Source organism: Branchiostoma lanceolatum, chromosome 14 (assembly GCF_035083965.1).
Source record: "Branchiostoma lanceolatum isolate klBraLanc5 chromosome 14, klBraLanc5.hap2, whole genome shotgun sequence".
In the NCBI taxonomy this organism is placed as follows: Eukaryota; Metazoa; Chordata; class Leptocardii; order Amphioxiformes; family Branchiostomatidae; genus Branchiostoma; species Branchiostoma lanceolatum.
Window position 1 is genome coordinate 2,349,028 of NC_089735.1, and position 22,616 is coordinate 2,371,643.

The following is a 22,616-nucleotide window of genomic DNA, read 5'->3' on the forward strand; positions in this document are numbered from 1 at the left end:
ATACAGTAAGACCTCTGGAGCCGCATAGTTCCAGTTTACAACTTTTAAATTCAACCTTAGCCTAGTACCACTTTGACAGGCTGAATAAAAGTTCTAAACGGGAACTATGCGGCTCTAGATGTGTTACTGAGGGATAACTGCGATGCAATAGATGTCGGTTAGCTTGAGAAATGAGTCCACTCTACTTTATAATACATCATTATGTCAGACATTGAAATCAAGAAAAAAAAAATCATCAGCTTTCCCACCTGGCATCAGCTTCGCTATAGTACTCTCTAGCAACTATATCTTCAAACAGTTCCCCACCGGTAACCCTGGAACACAGGAGAACAACACCCGTCAATAATTTCATCAGGTTGGTTAATGACTGAATAGCAAGGTTCTGCTATTCACAACCAAGTATCTACAAGAGCTGACATTTTGATGACTATCTGTCATTTTCATCAGGTGTCATCTTCCATACTTTACATTTGGAACTGCATCATCTCACGATTGTTGCTCAACAATATCTAATAATGTAACAATACTTCACGTTTGGAACTGCATTGTTAGCAGTAACACCTACATGTAGCTTCAGTGCACTGTGAACTAGTCAGTATTGCCCTGATGAAGATGACAGACAGTCATCGCAATGCCTGCTCTTGTAAATACTTGGTTGTGAATAAAAAAAACCTTGCTATTCAGGAGAACAACACATTCAGGACATTGTCAACTTTTTTCCTTACTCAACTGTCACCATGTAAGAAGACTTAAGGCCATAACACGGTTACGGGTGAAAGTGATCTTGAACCAGTTTAGCTCAATTAACCTCACTGAATAGCTGAGCTTCTCGTCCACTGATTGTGACAGAGAAGACAGATGCTATGTATAGTATTTTACAGGTTCTTAAGGACTGCAAACCTTTCCAGTAGAGTGTATGTCAGGTGACATCGGTACCGTGTGAAAACTTCCTTTCCACTCATACTGTAAAATCAACTCCCCATGAAAATAAATGAAGTCACTGTATCACATTCAAACCTACTATACTAATGCCCCTGGATAGCTTTTCAGCACCAAGGTCTTCACACCTTCACATGCTGCTGCTACAGTGGTAAGAGACCAATAACAATGGTGGACTAACACATACACTCATAAAGAATGACCAAGACTCTGCAAAAATGAGCTGACTTGTGCCTCTTCCAAGATACCGGTGCAATGGCCAAGTGAAAAGAGTGTACCCGGAAGTTTGTCTTGCATTCGGTAGGCCGTGGGTTGGATCCCCGGCTGAGTCATACAAAAAATGGTACATACTGCTATCTCTGCTTAGCAAGCATTTAGGAAGAGTATGGCTACTAAGACAGACTAGTTGGCCACCGCCATACATGAAAAAATGTATCCACTATCTTACTTGCACCGGCCTAAGGCCACACCAATTTAATTTCTTGGTTAACGGATTTTTATTTTCAAAAAAAAAAAAAAATTTAGAAAAAAAAGCATGAAAACAGAAGGCTGGGCCAGCCATTTTTTTTTTCTAGATTTTTTTTGGGGAAAAATAAAAATCCGTTAACCAAGAAATCAAATGGTGTGGCCTAAGTACTGTAAATGCAGAAATGTTTGCGGTTGTTTTATGTTCGTGTTTCGTGATGAACTCTATACCAAGAACTTAAAACTACCGCGAAAAGCTGTTCCATTGTGTGACTGCATCACTAGTATTGTTTCAAACGCGAACTCAAAACCACCGCCAACACTCCATTATCTCCCCACCTCAAAATTAAAACCCAGCGAATACATCTGCATTTACAGTATGCAGACATGGCAGAAGAGGCATTTCAAGCCCCGAGGTGTGAATGCCATGGGGAGGTTTATGGCCGGAAGCCTGGGTCATAAACTAAAGAATTCCCGGCCATTCACACGACAGTCACAAGGTTTTGACAGGCCGTCACATGATGGTGCTTAAGTTGTAAACCATCACTTGAAATTGCTCACGGTTTTGCCGGGGGATTGTCAAATTTGTGTCCTCTACTCACCTATGTTACGTTTTACCGAAACTGTATGAATTTATGGAAACTATAGACTCTAATGACTCACAAAATCTACTGTAAAAGTCACAAACTCAAACCCAAGTGAATGCGCTTGATGTATATTTCATGATTTTGCACTTCAGTCAACTCTCATAATCGAGTTAACATTATCTAATATCATTGCATTGTCCTTGTGAACGCAGACTTGTTTTCTTTGCATATATCTTTTTACAAAGATTTAGAAAAGCAACAATGGAAAAGTCAAGAATTTAGTAAGTAAAATGTCCTGCCTGAAGGCTAATTGGAAGTAAAATGAAGACAAATATAACGTGACTAATCTAAATGCTGACTCTACAACTTTAACTTATTAGGTTTTTTTCAAACAACAGAAGACAAAGATCCCACTTTGTCCAGACGTCACGACGAGAGTATTTTCTTTCTGTCTGTACTATTAAACGTGGAAACATCAGGATGTAACTTCTTTAAAGAGCTCTTTTTAACGAGGAAAAACAGAAGTTGTTACATGTAAGTCATTCACATGATCGTCACATAGTTTTGCTGTAGTGTAGTGTCACACGAATGTGCCAGGGTTCTCGCCAGGGCAGTTGAGTGTAGGGGGCCCCTACGCTGTGATTTGGATCCCCTATGCTGTGATTTTGGCCCCTACGCTGTGTTTCAACCAGTATAGGGCGGCTTTTCTGTTGTTTTGATGCAAAAGTAAAAAACTTAGGCTTTATTTACACAAACTTAAGCCCTAAAAATGCAGGAAATAGTGTCTTTGCAAAATTTCCAGAGGGAGGATGCCTCGGACCCCCTAAAATATTACTGCCAGAATCCTTTATCATCATTGTAGCGCTTGCCATGCGGCTTTGCCACGCAAAGAAACCCCTACGCTGTGAAAAAATCCTGGTGAGAACACTGTGTGCCTATGCTGTAAAACAGCCAGTATTGGATTTCTTCCCCCAGGAGCAATGTTAAAGCCCTGTATAATGTTGTTTGCACGTCATTCAGGCCTGTCCATCAACTCTTACCACCCATGTGACTACTCGCTTACTGAATCAACTACCTATCACAGGCAGTCCTCAAATCAATCCGACGTTTCTGCAGCGCTGTAATGTGTTCTGTATTAGTTAAGCCTTCTGTCACGGGCAGGTATGGAATTATAACTCGGCCAAATTAACTACCGCCTTCATAAGGCCGCACCAATTTATTTTCTAGGTTAACGGAATAAAATTTTTTTTAACAAAAACAACATGAAAACAGAATCTCAGAGGAAAGTTTGTATTTTGGTGCACACAATTTAAGGGAGTGAACAGGGTCAGGTGCAAGTTTTCACCCCAGCCTTCTGTTTTAATGATTTTTTTGTTGTTGCTAAAATTAAAAATAAAAATCCATTAACCAAGAAGTTAAATTGGTGTGGCCTAAGAGCTCAAAATACTGCTGTTTTTCTCCTCCCCACAATATCACAGACTGTAGAATTTTTCCTGCAATTTGGGGAGATTGCCTGGAATGACCCAAGATCACACTGGCTAAGGATAAGCCTCAATCTGGCGACAGGCAGTACTAGTAACTACTAATATGTGTACAAGAATCTTGTAACGAATACCAGTATAGTGAAAGTAGTTTGCATATGATCATGAATGATATTTGTTGACAAATGAATTGAGTGATGAAATAGGCGTTAAGTGCCTTTCCCAGGGGCACAACATTGGGGCCTGCTATGGATTTGAACCCAGAACCTTTGGATTCAACAAGTTGAACCCAAACCAAAAGACCACCTAAACATGTAGACTGCTACTGAATATGGGACTTGTTTCGTGCCGGGTAACATCCTCCTTAGCCTCTATGAACTGAAAGGATTATTTCCTCTTTGCTTACCACAGGGTCGAGAATAACCCTGTCAGACGTCAGACGAGGATGTTGCCATGGCAACGGTTCCACGTGACGGAATAATTTCACCCGATGAGCCCCACTTGAGCAGCTCCAATGAAAAGAAGTCTCGTCCTCTGGTTGCGGATCAGATTACCGCAAACGACTTCAAGAATGGCCCGGAGGTAAGAGCGCTGCTAATTGGCTTCTCGATTTTTTTCGGGCTGGAAAAGCAATTTAGCTAACTTGTTGCTGGCTTCTGGAAATGATTGTGCTGTGAGCACTTGTTTGTAGTCAGCTGCTGATTGCTCAGGCTGCTTGAATGTGTTTTACCAGCAAACACAACCTTTAATCTGAAGTAAGCTTTACAAAAGGTGAATACAAATTATTGTGTAAGGTTTGTGAATTTCTTGGTAAGAGAGAAGAAAGAAAATCAACCCGACCTTTGTCTTAGCAACTTCAGGTTGCTGCATTTTTGAATGCAGCAAAGAAGCCTGCTGCCATACATTTTTTGTATGTGCTGCTAGGCACGACAAGATTAAGATCCCCCGAACGCCACGGCAACTGACACCTTCAATGGCCCGCTCCCATCCCTGCCAGTCGGGTGATCCATGGTAATTCTAATGGACTTCCAGGCAACCCTCCAGCAGTTGTCTACATGCCAACTCCAATCTACACGCACATCTGCATCGTCCAATCAATACACCATAGAGGGGGGTGGGGGATAAATAAAGACCCACCAGCAGCTGGAAATGACCTGGAGTGACCCGGACTTCTATGGACTGATTGGTGGAAAAAGGTCACCTGATCAATAGTTGTCACATCTACATTTGTACCAGCAGCTGGAATGACCTGGAGTGGCCTGCGGTTCTATTGTCTGATTGGTGGAGACAGGTCACCTGATTTACTTCTACCATGCAGCTTCTAATAAAATACTAACGACAAACACACTAACTATCCCGTTTAACGTACGGATAATGCGATAAACCCCCACCCCAACGAACAACATTAGCTCCTAAAACAACAGGAGCTACATGTGTAATTGAGTCATTAGCATACAACCTTGTCTTGACTTACTATTCTATTGAACCATCTGAAATTGTCTTCATTTCATAAACATACTTAGTCTAGTATCTATTCAGAGTTTTGGTATAAAACCTGGTTCTGTCAGATCTTTCTTTAGTCACTGACGAAAGATAGCGGATGCTGTCTGAAACGTCTGACTGTTTCAAAATCTTATACAGTTGCTTGACTGACTATTTTTTGGCGTATTTTATTACCTGGATGTCTAACCTTCATCAACGACTGTACATGCACCTAGATGCTTTATTCCTAAATGAATATGCAATGTAGACTTGATTGCACACCCTGTTGCACCCATACACTTCTCAAAACAAGTACAAGTTTTAATAGTCTCGATGCTACAGACCGTTTTGAGTACATACTTAAATGCAACAATCCCCACAATGCTAACACAGGCAAATATCTAAACGACTGCTTTCACATTAGAAAAAATACTGAAACTAAATGATTAAATCAATGATTACAACACAATATCGAAAACATATGCTAGCCCTTATTGTATTGTTAGTAATTATGATGTTAAGTCTTATTCTATACTTCCACTTTGTGTTATGTGAACAAATTCTTGCCATACCTTGTACTATGTACAATTGTCGTGCAATAAAGTTCTTCTTCTTCTATAAATACATACTGTACAAAGCATCTGTCTTCTCTGACACAACCAGTTAAAGATCAGCCCTTCAGACTGGTTCAAGATCACGTTCACTTTTTCACTCTTACTTGAATAGCAAAGAAAAAAACGTGAAGAAACGTGAGGGTACTTACAAGTCAAAGACGAGATAGTGAAACCCTTCCTCCGGTATGCTATCGTGTAGTCTCACTGTGGGACAAGAAGGAGCGAAACGGTTAGAGGAGCATTTTCATTCACAAACCTTGCAGAGGTGAATTGAACAACAAGTAGATACAAATATACAGTCAAATCTGCCTAGGCGACCACCTTTTCAACGCGACCACCTGGCCATGGCGACCGCTTTTTCTCGGTCCCGAAAATTTTCCCCATAGGCACAAGCATTAAGCTGCCTGCCCAAGGCGACCACCTGTCCAACGCGACCGCGACCGCCACGAATTGGGACCGCACAGAGCACAATTCCTGCCCATGGCGGCCGCCTAATTTTCAAGCGTGCGGTGACATCGGATCATCTTGTTGTCGGTGTTTTCAAGACTTTGAAGGACAAAAATAAGGACAAAAATATATGGAATAGCAATGTTATAGCATCGATTCCTCCATGAACTGTTTTGATAAAACGTTCCCCCTATAAACATTGTTTGTGATGTTGTTGTGCCTATCGTAATCTTATAGTTTACTGCAAACTCAGTTCGTTCGGTTCAAACTCAATTTTCAAAACGAATACATAGTGCATGGCGTCAAAAATGCAGGAGATGGGGAGATGACATAAAGGAGTGGACAGGACGGTCACTTGCAGAATGTACCCAGAGGGCGAAGGACAGGGAAGGATGGAGGAAGCTTGTGCTGAAGGCGACCATGGTCCCCGACCCTCAAGATGAGGATGGGACTAGGTGAAGGTGTGAAGGCGTCAAAAAGTCAGATTTCACAGAAATTACTATCTATTTTTTTGTATTTTCAACAAAAATGTCACTGTGTCTTACTAAATTCCACCGAAAAATGACTTCGCGGCGGGCAAAACATCGGGCGAGAAATGTTGGCCTTGGTCCCGACGCCATCTTGGATTTGGCGCGGCTCGGATTTGACGTACCGCTGACCTTTCTAAAACACGATGCTTTTGTGTATGAACATTTGCGAATACTCTAGTTATTGATGAAAATTGATATTCTTATATTCTTTTTATTTCCATGTGATCTCACAAACCTTTATTGGATGCTGTGCGTTCTGCTGCACTGACTTACCTTTCCATGCGGTCGCACAGAGCTTGGCGGCGCGCGACGAAATCACACCGTTCCGTTTTCATCTTTAGTTGTCAGATCGAAAACTTTTTGACCCTTTTATCCAGCGGTCGGCGCCCCAAAAAATGCTGGGGCCAGCAGGTGTTATCTCGGGATTTGTCTTAGGCCTTAAAAATTCGATGATGTGCGTGTGTGTAACATGTGAATGCGGGAGGGCGCTGCGAGATTATCAAGGCAACCATTGTTTTGTAGTCAAAATTATGACGAAAATTTGTACACGATGTAGTGGTATACAATTATTACAACGATAACGGAAAATAAAATTTTTGTAGGATCTTTCTGTCAATGAGAATTGAACCTGGTGGGGGTCATGCTGTCTAAATTCACATAATTTCCATCCATTTACGTACTGTATTTGAAAACTTAGACCTGGAAACATGTGAGTGGAATCCTCTTCATGGTGACCACCTGTCCATCGCGACCGTTTTTGCTCGGTCCGCCGGGTGGTCGCCTTGGGCAGGTTTGACTGTACATGTACAAGTACATCAACTATAACTGCCCATGAGAACAAATACAAAGTTAGGTCTGTGTGCGTTTGTGTGTGTTTGTGAAATTGATCTTTAATATGATATTTTTTGGTAGATGAAGGAAAATGAACGAAAAGTGGAATTATGGACCTGAGACCTTGCATGGTACTGCAGTAGAACTTTAAGTTTGGAAATCTCATTTATGAGAAAACGCTACATGACGTATAATGTGAGATGTTTGATATGAGCTGTTTGCTTACTCTCCAAGCAGAGGATGGGTTCCGGCAGGTTTTTGACGTGTTTTTAGGCGTTTTTGTCGGCCTTTCTACTTTTTCATTTTTTTTTTCTCTATAAACCCAACCTCTGCCGGCAGACGGACTGATCAAAGCCTAATAAAACTGATCGCTGCAACACATTACAAGCGTTTTATAAGTAGGTGCGAAGCGTGCCCGGCCAGGCACGGCCGATTCCCTCCCCCTGCGCCACAGAACTTCCGGCCTAGTCAAACCATGCAAGGACCTAATCCTTGGTCCAACGGTCGTGGCATTACTTGTCATGCTATGTTCTTTACGTAATGTTCTTACGCTTCTCGTATCCTTTGGCTAATTGCACTTACTTTCGTATGAAATAACTAAGATCATCTCAGGGTGCAGCGAAAAACATTGGGCCGGGCCGGAGTTTCCATCTTTCCAATCCGCGATGCTCAACTCCGATCCAGACCGATTTTGACCACCGTACCAGAAGACAAAGTACAGCCCGAAAATATCCATAAATCTTCTCATTTTGACTACCCACTGCGGAAATGCAATGTTGTAGTGTGAGGAAATCGTAGAATCTCATAAAAGACTCTAAACCACCCACATGTGTATGCAAAACAATCACGGGGCGCCATGTTGGAAGATCGCTACGATGTCCGTCAGCAAATGATCTGCCAATCGTGACTGAACTCTTTTACCATAAAAGAACCATCAAAGACCGTATCACACAAAAAACTGTACTATCATCTGGTGCCATTTGGGAATTTTCAAGTCTCTGTTAGTAGAGCTTCATCACCAATTTCGCTGTTGTTGTTGAAAACTTCTCTTCCAATCTGAACACAGCGAGCGGAGGCATGCGTTAACCGCATGTAAACGTAAGGTACATGTTCCCGTTTGTAATTCATTTAATAACGATTCCTGATATAATTGCATAATTGATGCATTTCAAGTTGATATGCAATACACATCTATTTATATGCCTTGTTCATGCACTAGTGTATTTTCTCAATTTTCTTGTGAGGTATCCAATGGAAATTTACGTTATGATGCTATCAATGTTCATGCCGGCGTGAGATCAGCCTGTCGCATGAATAGGGCAGTCAGCGGGGGACCGGCGCGGCCCCGTGAAAGCCGCTACACTTGCCGGATGTGTGATAATCCGGCGCAATAAAATTGTTACCACTAATGATAATCTAATGGTTCTCGGGGAGGAGTACTGCCACCTTTCTTCAATGGAAGTAAATAGGTTTGCCCCACCCCGAGGTCAGTGCCGGCAGAGGTTGGGTTTATAGAGACAAAAAAAAAATGAAAAAGTAGAAAGGCAGACAAAAACGCCTAAAAACACGTCAAAAACCTGCCGGAACCCATCCTCTGCTTGGAGAGTACTGTTTGCTAGAGTGCATCAACTCTGTGTCCTGTGTATTCTTTTCTTCATTGACAAGAGGCCCTGAGGGTATCAGCTAGTGCTGCCTACCAGTACTGTACCGTAAAAACTGATTAGGTACAGGTCCAAAATACCGGATCATGAAATACCGGTCCTGTACCGATATAAATTTACACCAAGTATGTGCTTATTTTGTGACTAATCTTCTGACCTCATGGCCTCATGGAACACCAAACATGACCAAAGTGACACCTTGGAACAGCGTAACTAATATGCAACAGATCATTCAGGCAGGAAGGGAGTTTTGATAGCAAGGCCAAGGGAGTTTGGGGTAGGAAACCTAGTTGTTTTCCTGGAATAAAGATACTGACATTACGGTATTGAAGAAGTTCAGAAGAACACATGTTGATTTTTCAAATTGTCCAGGTACAGGTACCTGTACCTGATGTTACGTTTAGGTACGCAGCACTAGTATCAGCTGATCAGACACGGTCCCATCCCAAGTCATTCTGCAACTTCATCAGAACGATATTCACGGCACTGCGCAGGCAACAATCCCGATCAACGCTGGCTAAAAATAACTCCGCAGGACAGTAAAGTTGGAATCATGTTCAGCGACAAGGGACGTATTGATATTCTACAGGCATATCGCATCCCTGGCAGACCAGGGGGAAGATCAGATATTGGCAGATTCTGCTGACAATAGGCACTAAGATGGCAAGATACGATAATTCTATTATTATTCTGAAAAGTTTTTTCTGTCTCACAGATAGGCTATACTTTTTAACCTTCTTCTTGCTGAGGTAGCCTGAACAAGATTTGTAACAGATCCAATCGTCTACGTTGGTATGGGCATCTTGAAAGAATGGACAGGGAGAGGTGGCCCAAGAAAATCATAGGCATAACCGTGGAGGGCCGAAATCCACAAGGACGACCAAGGAAGAGGTGGATTGATAACATCAAGGAGGACCTCCACCACCTCAACCTACACAATGTAAATCCACAGGACAGAGGCACCTGGCGAGCGGCCACCAAGCTCCCCCATCAGCATGCAAGCATGTTAAACCCCCAGATGATGGGGAAAAGAAGACGATAAACCAGATAGTGAGTGAGTGAGTGAGGGAAAGGCAGTAGGGAGGGGTAGAAATGGATGAAAAATAAGACGGGAAGGACCAAAACAGGGGTGACATGAGGTCAACCTCTTCTCAAATTCAACAATAGGTTCTAAAATATTGGGCGAGAACGCACACACGTACTAACACAAACTGGCCCAGAACTACTCATGAAGGTGATTATAAGACGCTGATTTCTATTATTTCGATAGTGTAACTCTCAAGTCCCTGCCACGTAGCATTCTTGAGTTATTCCCAAGAACTGGTTTCTACAGACAGATGTGACACAGAGGGTACATGGCACATTTGGCAGGCAGAGCTACAAGCCGTAAGAAATATATCAACAGAAAAGAGACACCAACATGACACAAATGGAACTCAGCAGAAGATAAAGTGGGGTAATATGTGTCAAGAACTGGTTTCTACAGACAGATGTGACACATATATATGGCACATTTGGCAGGCAGAGATACAAGCCGTAAGAAATATATCAACAAAAAAACATACACCAACATGACATAAATGGAACTCAGCAGAAGACAGACTGGGGTAATATGTGTCCCACAGAGACAGGAAAATAGATTTTTTCCATTACTGGACAAGGCGCAAAATTCGCAGCCTGAGGGGCATCCAGCTTCAGCGCACTGGATCTTCTATATATTATCACTTCCTCAATACCTGCCTGTGGGATAGCATGCACTATAAATGGGGAAATCTTCACAGTGGTTTGATGCTCACGGTTTTCGTGGTGACGTCCTCATCGCGGCTTAAAACAACACTGCTTATTCTGTCTTCTGCCCTCTTATCCTCATTTTAACCGCTAGCCAAAAACCACTGCAAACAATCCATTTTCTTTTTACGGCAAAATTACATGCCAGCGAACTTAAAGGCAGTTACAGTACATCAGGCTGTAGGTGTCAGCTTTCCTGCGGTAAAATAGCTAGTCGATCAACTCTTCTACAACAGCTAAGATACACAAGTACATGTAGTCCCTATGGTGTACAATGGTCTGGGATCAATACTGAAATCTGTTGCATATTTAACAGCTGACCCAGTTGCGTTGCTGTGCTCCGAATCTGAGGTTCAATTAGGCCACACCAATTTAATTTCTTGGATTTTTATTTTCAAAAGAAAAAAAAAAATTAGAAAAAAAAATCATGCAAACAGAAGGCTGGGCCAGCTTTCTGTTTTCATGATTTTTTTTTCTAAATTTTTTAATTTTTTAAATATAAATCCGTTAACCAAGAAATTAAATTGGTGTGGCCTAAGCGGAAAACTGCAAGGTTCGCTGGTGTTTGAGTTGGAATAAAAGGTCTGTTTGAATATCATATCAGCAAAAGGTCTACAGGTTGGAATGACCAGCCTTTAGCCGTATAACTTATAAGTCATACAGACTGATCAGTTTGAGATGTACATTCAAATTCATGGAAATCATAATAGATATCCTTAACATATATAAACATACAGCTGAGAACAAAATTATACATACACTTGCCAGGCCAATAACAATTACAAGAGACATGAATAATTTTGTTGCTACCCATACTTCATGCTGCTAATGATAAAGCTGAAGGGACCTGAAATCGGCTACTTTGAATATCTGGACATGTCAAAGTAATGCATGTAAAATTTTCTATGACTGAAGATCAGTATTAGAGTATTAAAGGGTGCTGGTAAGATGAAGGCATGCCACTTGGGAAAGGCACTTTACACGAAATTCCTCACTTCAGTCAGGTGAAAATGAGTACCTAGCTTCGGTTAGGGCCATCCTTCGGATAAGACGTTAAATGGAGGTCCGGTGTTCGAGGAGAGTCACACCTTGAGCACGTAAAAGAACCAACCACACAAGAGTAGGGGTTCTTCCCAGTGTGAGTGGATCATATAAATCTGTCCGGATATGCAGCTTGTATTCTTCAGTACAAACTTGGTGTGTTACACCTTGAGGCGGTTTACCGCATATGCAATACAAACGTACAATCAAAATCATGCACCAGGTAGACATCAGAAAGACCTGCACATATGCAGGGAGTATTTTGAGCCCTACAAAACAATACATAATTCATACCTTCATCATAACTCACCCGGCTAATTTAAGGGAAGTAATATATGGAGTATGATTCGCAGAGTCAAGGCCATCTGACAACAGTACCATCAAAAATGGCTCCATAATATGATATTCATGTCCTCATGTGAATAACTGCTGCCAACAGAATAGCAATCAGCTGCGACGAATATCGATTTATCTGTACAGAGATAAACAACTTGTCTTGCTTCCTAGAGGCCTCCTTCTAATACAGCAAGTGCCTACATAATAGATTCCTTCTAGAAGCTTTTTTTCAAAGTCAGGACATGAAATTGAACATAATGATGACAATAGGGCCTGTGTAACATGATGATAAACCCTAACCTCTGCTATAGGTTCCTATTTACTGGCTGTCTGCACTGGTAAAACTAACACTTCATCATTCAGCACCGCGGACAAGCCCAACAGGTTATAACACAGCATCTGTAATTCCAGCATACATGAATTCTTTTATTACTTCTAATAAGCCATAAACCATGTAGCTGTTACGTGTTTACAGCTTATGTGGCGGAAATAAATTTTGGCAGCCCCTTGTGGTTAGAAATTTGGGTGGCGGTTATGTAAAAACGACGAAAAGATACAAAAATAGGCCCTTCCCGGTGACAGCGCCTGATGAGTGATGACCTAGGGTGTCTTGTTGGTGCTGCATTGCAGGTGTTTGTGGTGCATTGTGGGTAGGTCGTTAGGTTATCGCGCGCTCCCGCGGGAGTCGAATGATGAAGTGAACCAATTTGCGGCGGGGCGATAAGGACCCCGCGTCCCTCTCGATAAGTCTCCCGGGATGGAAGCATAAAACTCACGACGTTGCGCGCGGTAAGATCATTATTCCGGGCCCAAAACTCCATGCAAAATGGCTTCCTGACCCAGACTGTGCTGCAGACGTGGCAGTGATATTGGGGCTGCTGTGGAGGTTTGTGGGCTGGAGTAAAGAGTCAATGGTTCCTGGGGTAAACCACATAAATCAACACCCCATTAAACTGTGCGGTCCAGCGAGAGGAGTCGCTGCTGCATTGCCAAAAATTGAGAGAGAAAAGGCAAGATTTTATAAATTGTACGACTCACGGGGTGGCCACAAACGATCAAGCAGACTGACGAACTGCCATGTTTCCAAGATTGAAGAGAAATTCCAACATTCAGATTTTAGTACTAGAAAACGTACCTTCTTCTTTTATGATGTTTGTAAAATACTCCAATAGTTCTAAATAAAGGCCAGAAAATATAATTACTGCACATCTACAATGCACACTGCACTAGTTGCACTGGACACTGCAAAAGGCTAGATTAATGTGATTCTTTCAATAGCCAATAAATATATTCACTAAAAGTTTACTTTACAGATAAAGCTAGTGGCCTTTGTTTGTTTGTTTATTTAATATGTGGCATAATCGAAATGTTGTGAATTAATATTCACAAGGATCTAGGAGTTTCTTTTGAGGTCTTTTTTAGTGCAAGACTGGCAATACGTGTATACACACTTAAGGCAGCTTAAGTTACCTTGACCGTTGACAGAATTAAAAGTAAAACACCACCAACCCAATTAAAGCCCAGTGAGTGCAGACATGCATATACAATCAGGGTATGAGCTATTTCTGGCACGGAGGTGTTGATATGCCAGTCAATCCAGACTTGAGCGGAGGAATTTGTTCCTGCATTTTTAGCATGCAACACTTGCACTGTGCTCTCCCCAGGAGAGGAGGGATGTGGGCTGCATAGTAAACCTCTCCCCGGAGATAACAGATTGATCCGTGGTCCGTGTATGACAAGTCTGGAGACAGGGAAGCTGACAGGGGATCTGTCCATTCCTTTACACAGCTTGAGTTACGTGCACATCATATTGGGTGAAGGTGCACCTGAGAAAAAAACACTTGCACCAAATTTTTTTTTGCTTGAACAATAGAAAGCTTGACGCAGGTAGAATGTTCGCACATGAGCCGTGCATCACATGATCAATATGGCAGGAGTAGATTGCTTTCCAGTAAGATTAAAGCAGTTTTGATATTGAAAATGATAACACCCTGGAAACCATTTTTTTTTCTATCACCTTTCAATATCTGTAGAGGCTTTTTCTAGTGGTTGTAATACTAATAGTCTGTAAAGCTACATGTACTTGCACCGGCGGTGAAAGTGCAGTCAAAAATTACAATTTCACTTGCACAAAACATGAGCATGCAGGTGTGCATGCAGGTGTATGCTTTACTTATCTGTATAAAGTATAAGATTACTCTATATCAAACGTAGGGCCAACTGTAACATAACATTTATGATTGAGTCAGATTCTACAGACTGAAAAATACCTGGAAACTGGTAATTTGAATATTCCTTAAGGCTACACCAACTAATTTTTATGGATGATATCCGCCTGCGCATTGACTTTGGTCTGTTCCCAGAAAAAAACAAGAAATTCCGCTTCCTGTAACTATGACCAAAGAGTTCCTTTTTAATATACTACAATGTATGTTTCTGCAGGCCTGCAAAATCAACGGGATATGGAAAGAAACAGGACAGGACAACAATTGCTGTTCAACTTCAACTGATTTTTTCAAATCATTGCTGTTTTCATGATGAATTGATGAATTGTTAGTTGTTACACTGTGTTCCCTCATTCAATTTGTGTCCTAACATGTGTCGTCGATTATTATATTTCAAATCTAGGCATCTTGTTTTTAGGCCCTTCTTTTTTCTTTTTTTGCGCTCTCGTATTAGATTTAGGGTCTCCGAAGGACGTCATCCATAAAAATTACTTGGTCCAGCCTAATCTGCATTATAGGACTACCCTATATCAAACACAGGCCCAACTGTAACATTTATCTTCATTCTACTGACAGTCAAAGGCATGGCAACAGGGAATTTGTTCATCTGTATGATAGGACTACTTTATATCAGACAATGGACCAGTACTTTGCAGTACCATCATTCATACAGATCCTCAAAGCAGTCAAATACATGGTTATAACTTGAAGCTTTTTAATTCACACTTAGGCCACGCAAATTTATTTTGTTGCTTCTCGGAATAGCCTGTCCTGTTTTTCCCATTTTGAAAAAAAAAAATTGAGTCACTATTTCCATTCACAAATATCAACTCCCCATTTTACTATCTGCTAAAGCCTAGGTTACACATAGCCGAACATGGCCTCCCGACTCTCCCCCGACCATAGTTGGAGTGATTCGGGAGCTAGCTCGGTTGGCGTTCGGCCGAGTCGGCTGGCGTTCTGCTGAGTCGGCTGGTGTTCGGCTGCGCCAGCCGAATGTTTTGAAAATTTCAAAACATTCGGCTCTGGACGGAGGGTCTGAAATGGGTCGGCTGGTGTTCGGCTGGTGTTCGGCGCGGTCGGCTAGTGCTCGGCTGGTATTCGGGATTGAGTAAGTAGTAAAATAAGAACCTTAACCACGCCAGAAACACTACTGACTTACTCCCAACTAGTTTCCAACCTACCCATAACTCACCCCAAGGCCGTAGACAAAACTCTGCTAACTAATTCTCAACCAAGTGACTACTATCGGAACGTGGGCGAATCACCCCCGACCTTCACACGACCAAAAACAAAGAAGAACACTAAAAGCAGTATTAAAGCTAGCCATGATCCGAATTCGATCTCTCGGTGATGTTAACAACATAATAGAATGTATTATTTTGATTAAAACCGAAAACGACCCCTCTTTTGAAAGTCGCTGAATATGTCCATTTAAATTCGTGAGAGGGTCTGCAATCGGTCGGGGTTTAGTCAGGAGAGATTCGGCAGTCTGCGGCTAGAGGTCGAGATGGTTGGGAGTAAGCTAGAAAGCATTCGGGGCCCATTCGGGAGTAATTCGTGTACTGGTAAGGAGATGATCGGCGCATCTTCGGCGCATGTTCGGCGCCAAAGATAGGCGTGGCCCAAAAACTGGTCAGAATGCTCCCGAACTACCGCCGACCTGAGTCGGCTAGCGTTCGGGAGCCATGTTCGGCTATGTGTAACCTAGGCTTAAGTAGCCACCAAAATTATAAAGGCTTGCACATGCCTAAAAGGTGTGGTCACATTGATCATAAGTTATAATTTTTCATTTATTAAAATTATTTCTCAATATCAATCCATATATTACATGGTAAAAGGTAATTTTGTTACTGAAATTATATAGATCAAAGAATGGGGTGCATTGCATAAAACAAAGCTGAAACTTGAATAATCCTCTTATTCTTTCTGTTATGTAAACCCTTATCTTCACCCCTGACTATTTGCAAAATATTTTCTTTAATTTGTTTTTTGCCCTGTCACTCCAATTTTTTTCTGAAAAATCAGAGAAGCAACAAATAAAATTGGTGTGGCCTTACAATATGGCATTACAAAAATATTGACTTTGTAGCATCAATAACCCAGAGATATGCACACTTCATACATCCAGGACCTGGTGTTCAAATTGTTGAGAAGGCCTCAATAACGTTGTTTTCTTTTTAATGCGACGGCCTCATGAGCGTTGACGCTACAACCAATAAACTGTTGATCATAAGTTGATGATACGTAGCAGCTGACGACCCCCAACTGTACCCCACATTTGTCCTTACAGTGATGTCATGCACTAGTAATAAGCACTGACATTTTACTGACTAGAACTCCAGGCTATGGCTAACCCCCATGAGGTGAAGTTACTGTAAATACAGAAATGTTTGCGTTGGTTTTATGTTCTCGGTTTTTGCGGTTAACTCAAAATCACCGCCAAAAGTGTTTTCATTATGTGAGTGTAGCGCTACTATTGTTTCAAACACGAACTTAAAACCACCACTCCAATTTCTCTCTACCTCGAAATTAAATTCTCGCGAACGTTTCTGTATTTGCAGTACCAAGCTGTCGGTCAAGGATATGCTGCATGGGTTATACTCCAGGGAAATGAAACATGCTACTCAAACTCCTGCTGGAGTTCAGCCATGTATGGAGAGGAATAACAAGATAATGTAATTCACTTTATCTTCACGGTAGCAAAATTTCACAGTGTAAGGAAAATGGACATTTCCACTGAACTTTAACTTCACGGTGGCGGTTCACAGTACAGAGGTGACCATGAAAACAGTGAACATAAAGTTACAGTGAAAGAAACAAGTTTTTGGAAACAATCTTCATCATACTTAGGCTTATACAGTATGTTTAATGCAACAAACCAATACCCAAGCTTTCGCTTTAGGACGAAAATACGTTATCAAAGAACTCATCATGCAACAGGTTATTTTTACATTGCTTTACTGGTAACTTCAGGGCAAGAGTATAACTCATAGAGTGTAAGGTCCTATGCAGCTTGAGGACTCAGGGAATATGCTGTTAAGGGGCTTACATGTAACCTGCAACAGGTTATTGTTCGTGGTCCTTTGCTGGTGCAGTAGAACTCTGGGGGCAAGGATCCAAGTTATGGTGCCCGGGTACTTACTAAGCAGCAAGATATAATCTTAGAACAGCCTCCACTGCAAGTTTGAGGCATGGAAACATGTTATATTGTACTTGATGTTCGGATGATTTACTCGCAGGCTTAGGAAAAAACTAGCCGGTGGGAGATGTGCAGTCCACCCCCTCAAAAATCAATATTCACAGGCAGAAAGGGGCTATAAAATCCAGGAGCAGAATCCTTCATGGAAAGTCTTTCTGTTTGTATGCCTAAACCTCACTTCGGGTCTGGGGGAACAAAGAAGGGGCATTCTTGAAATATGTTCTTCCAAAATAAAAGTATCTTTCCTCTGCAATATCAGTAGATGACTGCAGTTTGAAAGGTACAATGAATGAAGCTGCTGGATCAAAATAAAATCCTTACTTACATAACAGGCTACTCAGAAAACTATGAAACCTAAAAACTGGAAAAGTGAGGGAGATATTTGATTCACTTCGGCGAAAAGCCAATACAAGATACATGTAGACAACTAACCAAGCAACCAAGCAACAAACCAACCAACCAACGAACCAACCAACCAACCAACCAACCAACCAACCAACCAACCAACCAACCAACCAACCAACTAGCCAACCAACCAACCAACCAACACCAACTAGCCAACCAACTAGCCAACCAACCAGCCAACCAACCAACCAGCCAACCAACCAGCCAGCCAGCCAACCGACCGACCGACCGACCGACCGACCGACCAACCAACCAACCAACCAACCAACCAACTAAATTCAGTGAGGAAACTCTTTCCAGTGATAAAGAACCAGGCAAGGGACATACATTATAGAGAGGGGCATCACAGTGTCCTGCTAAGGTAACTATGATGCTGCAGCTGTCAGACTGTACAGGCAGGTTCCCACTGGCAGCCAGCCTGGGGGGCAATGCCTCCAGCTTCCCAAAATACCTGACATCCATGTCACCTGAACTAACAGAGCTCAACATACTAAAAATGCCACACAAGATTCTCCAAACTTCCCACCAGGCCGAGCCTTGATAGCACAGAATGTGTATTTTCATGTAAAGTAAAAAGTACCATCTTTAATTCACATTCTGGTCACACCTTAGGAAATGCCTCGCTTTCAGCCTTGAAGAAAGCATTTTCTCAGGAGTCATTTATAGCCAGATAACAGAGTTTGACATGCATGTATGGATTCCATGGGAGACAATAATTAAATACAGATGTGTGCATCTACATGTATTTACATAATACCTTCAGGACCATGACTGCATGATATACTGCTCATTGTACTTGTCGAAAAGTGCTTGGGGAATTCCCTCGGTACAGTGAACCTGTAAATACTGCACATGAGCTTCTCTGTCACGACCAGTGGACGATTAGCTCTTCAGTGAGCTACCTGGTTAGAGCTCACTTTCATTTTCACCAGTGACCCTCTCCTGACTGATGTGAAACCTTTTTGCACCAAGGTTGAGCTGGCTTAGGGGTTAGGCAACAGGGAGATGGTTAAACATCTTTTTTGGTTTTGCATCTGCAATTTTCCATCTGTCTATCTCATGTGAACAAATTGTACTTTCTTTTACAATACAGGCAAAGTATTCGGTAAGGATCTCGCGGGCAACAAACCAAAATTCCATCCTTATTACACAGGCTATTTCACCTACATTGTATCAATTGCCACATTAGCTTGCCGAGCAAAAATTACAATCCCAGACAACCAAATGTTTGAGATTGAACAACAAAACTAATTATACAGTTTCATCTGCCATCTTTCTCACCAAATAAGCAAGAGGGCCACACCAAGTTCTTCGACAGTTCCACATTTTCTCACCACACACTTGGATGAACAACTCCAGAGCAAAAACACCAATTTTCTTTATCTTGAACAATTTAAGGCATTCTTTCATGCGAATTGAAACGTACAACCCCCTTGTCACTAGCCATTGCATGCCTTTTCCCAAAGCAAGGGAAACTGTTTTTCGACCTTCCCATTGCCTCCTTTTTTCAACCCTGGTGATCATTTCTTCTGGAAATATCCCAGTAACCACTAATTGCATTAGTACAGCCTAGAAGGTAAATGCAACCTACATGTATATTAGCTACTCTGTGGCAGAGTGGCAATCAACCTAAATGGTACAATTCCTGCCTCTGACAAACAAGGAAATTAAGCAATGAATCTAACTCACGCAAGCTCTTGTGTAAGAGCATTTAGGACTAATACTGTAAGTTCATTTATTTTCGCGAGGACTTTATTTCCCTTTCCCCTCCTATATGGTGAAAAACAAATTTAACCCTGCAAAGACATATGAATTTACAGTACATGTATAAGAAATGAAGCCGTAAGTTCATTCATTTTTGCGAGACTTGATGTTGAAGTAAAACTAAGAGCTCTTACTAGAGGAAAACCCATTTTCCCTCCTACCACTGAACAAAATCCCTGCAAAGATATAAGAACTCACAGTATATGGACTGAGGCTTTAGTGGCCAGATTTACATGTTATAGAGTCCGTCCATCCCTGCTTCAGGGATGCATATGGTAGATGGTCTGTCTGAGTCAGGGCCCGGGGGATGGCGCGAAGAGAAAATAACAAGGCCATATATAAGGCTTGTCTCCACTGCTGATGTTATTAAATAACTTGGGGTTGTTACTGAAGACTTGCCTCAACTGTTAAAGGCAGGTAAAGGTATTCAGAGTTTTGGTATAAAACCTGGTTCTGCCAGATCTTTCCTTAGTCACTGACGGAAGATAGCGGATGCTGTCTGAAACGTTTCAAAATTTTATCCAGTTGCTTGAGTGACTATTTTTGGCGTAGGTAAAGGTAGTCTCATAGCCTTTTTGAGGCAGTGGGTTGTTATCCACTGTGTCTAGGGCACGGCATTGATAGGCGGAGCCCAACCCTCTCCTTCCACCTTAAACTCCCCAACAGAAGTCTGGTACCCATTTTTACACCTGGGTGGAGTGAGGAGAGTCATGTATAGCGCCTTTCCCAAGGACACAAGATCGGTGACCTGACAGGATTTGAACCCAGGACCTCTGGGTTCTGGGCCAAACACCCTGCCGTTACACCACAAGACCCCATTGTGTTAAACAGAAATCTGATACAGCTCAATTGTTAATACATGTACTAACTCAAACTTCTTGAGTCTATTTGTGAGCCGTTATGGTTGCCCTTCTTCTGTAGAGAGTTTGTTCCACGATACTGGCCCCTAATAATATTATACATACATATACTGTAAAGTGCTCTGAACAGATTTGCCAACAATAATTACTCAAGCAACTGGATAAGATTTTGAAACAGTCAGACCTTTCAGACAGCATCCGCTATCTTCCGTCAGTGACTAAAGAAGGATCTGGTAGAACTAGGTTTTATACCAAAACTCTGAATAGATATGTTAATGAAGGGAAGACAATTTCAGATGGTTCAATAGGATAGTAAGTTAAGACAAGGTTGCATGCTAATGAATCCTGTTGTTTTAGGAGCTAAATGTTTGTCTTGGGGGGGGGGGGGGAGTGCATTGTCCCAAGTGCCTGAAAGTTAAATCAAGTTGAACAGATTACATGGAAACCACTACATGTATGTTGTCACTCTGGACATGAGGCGTGATTCATATGTTATATACTCTGTCCATCCCTGCTACAGGTATGGTACATGTTGATGGTCTGGTTGAGCCAGTCCCTCGAGGCAGACGCGGAGAGCTGATAATAATGCCCGGTATTCCCGGGGGAAAATCAGGCATGCACACGGTCAGGCCTCGACGCTGGGTGAGATTTAACAGCAGTCGCGCAGGATATTCATCATTACAAGCCTGGGCGCATCATGGGATCGGGGTGTTCATGCCGCAGTCATGAGCAGAATATGATTATCTACTGGGGAGACTGAAGGCTGGTCTCCACTGTGGATGTTACTGAAGGTTTCTCTCCTTTGTGGATGTTACATACATGTATAGGTGTAAATAACTGAAGGTTTCTCTCCTTTGTGGATGTTACATATAAGTGTATATAACTGAAGGTTTCTCTCCTTTATGGATGTTACATATATTAAGTGTATATAACTGAAGGTTTCTCTCCTTTGTGGATGTTACATACAACTGAGGAATGCCTACATACTGAAGGCTGCTCTCCACTGTAGGTCTTAACTCAAACCTTTTATCAGACGTATACAAGACGGTAAGGCTTCTTTATCCACTCACACCGGGAAGGACCCCTACTTTAAGTATGGTGGGTTCTTTAACGTGCTCGGGGTGTGGCTCTCCTCAAATGCGGGACCTCCACCCGAGGGATGCGTTAACCGAACCTAGGTACTCATTTTCGCCTGAGTGAAGTGAGGAAGGTCGTGTAAAGTGCCTTTCCAAGGGCACAAGATTGGTGACATGACAGGATTCGAACCAGGGACCCCTTGGTTCTGAGCCAAAAACTTTGCTGTTACGCCACACGACCCCACGTATTCTGCATGGAAGTGATCACAGGATCTGGAAAGGATAGATGCCGGGCTAGACTATTTAAGTCCACATGCAACACTTTTAACAATGAAGACACCATATGATATATATACTTGCACTAAACCTCTCACTAACCCAATCAATAAGTATTAGGTGATATGTATTAAAGATGATTGATTGATCAATCAATTGATTAGCATTGCAGTTGAAAGAATCAATATCTCGCCCTTTAACAACAACAAGGTCTGGTGGGAATAACGTATTATCCAGCAGATACCACAAGATTGCCCCGAAGGGTTTTAGTTTTCATATCTGTTCTTGGCAGAAAATTGATTTGGGGCTGGCCATCCTCCGTGGCAAAGTCTGCAGACTGCCCGGCTATCTGTCATCATTTTGGGCAGGTCGGCTGGACTGATACTCATAGGGCTCTCACCAGAATTTTTTTACAGCATAGGGGTAGATACAGGAGGCCAACTTTGCACAGTGCAAGACATGACCACAGTAGGGAATCCGGCATCTTCCCCAGGAAAATGATAAAATTCATAACCCATAACACTATTTTGAGGGGAAAATTTTGTGAAGTAAAGTTTTCCTCTGTCAAAGCCAAATATCAACTTTTTGTAAGATTTACATGTATGA

The 22,616-nt window shown here is 42.0% G+C and overlaps 1 protein-coding gene across 26 annotated transcripts in view; it reads right to left on the reverse strand.

Annotated features, from left to right (window-relative positions):
- LOC136448590 (calcium/calmodulin-dependent protein kinase type II subunit delta-like) overlaps positions 1-22,616 on the reverse strand; it is a 91,829-nt gene that overhangs the window by 43,150 nt on the left and 26,063 nt on the right. For all 26 annotated transcript variants that reach the window (XM_066448231.1, XM_066448228.1, XM_066448230.1 and 23 more), the window contains exons 4-5: positions 5,718-5,772; positions 249-314 (exon numbers count right to left, since the gene is read on the reverse strand). In XM_066448231.1, coding sequence (XP_066304328.1) covers positions 249-314; positions 5,718-5,772 — 121 coding nt within the window. The remainder of the gene's footprint in view (positions 1-248; positions 315-5,717; positions 5,773-22,616) is intronic.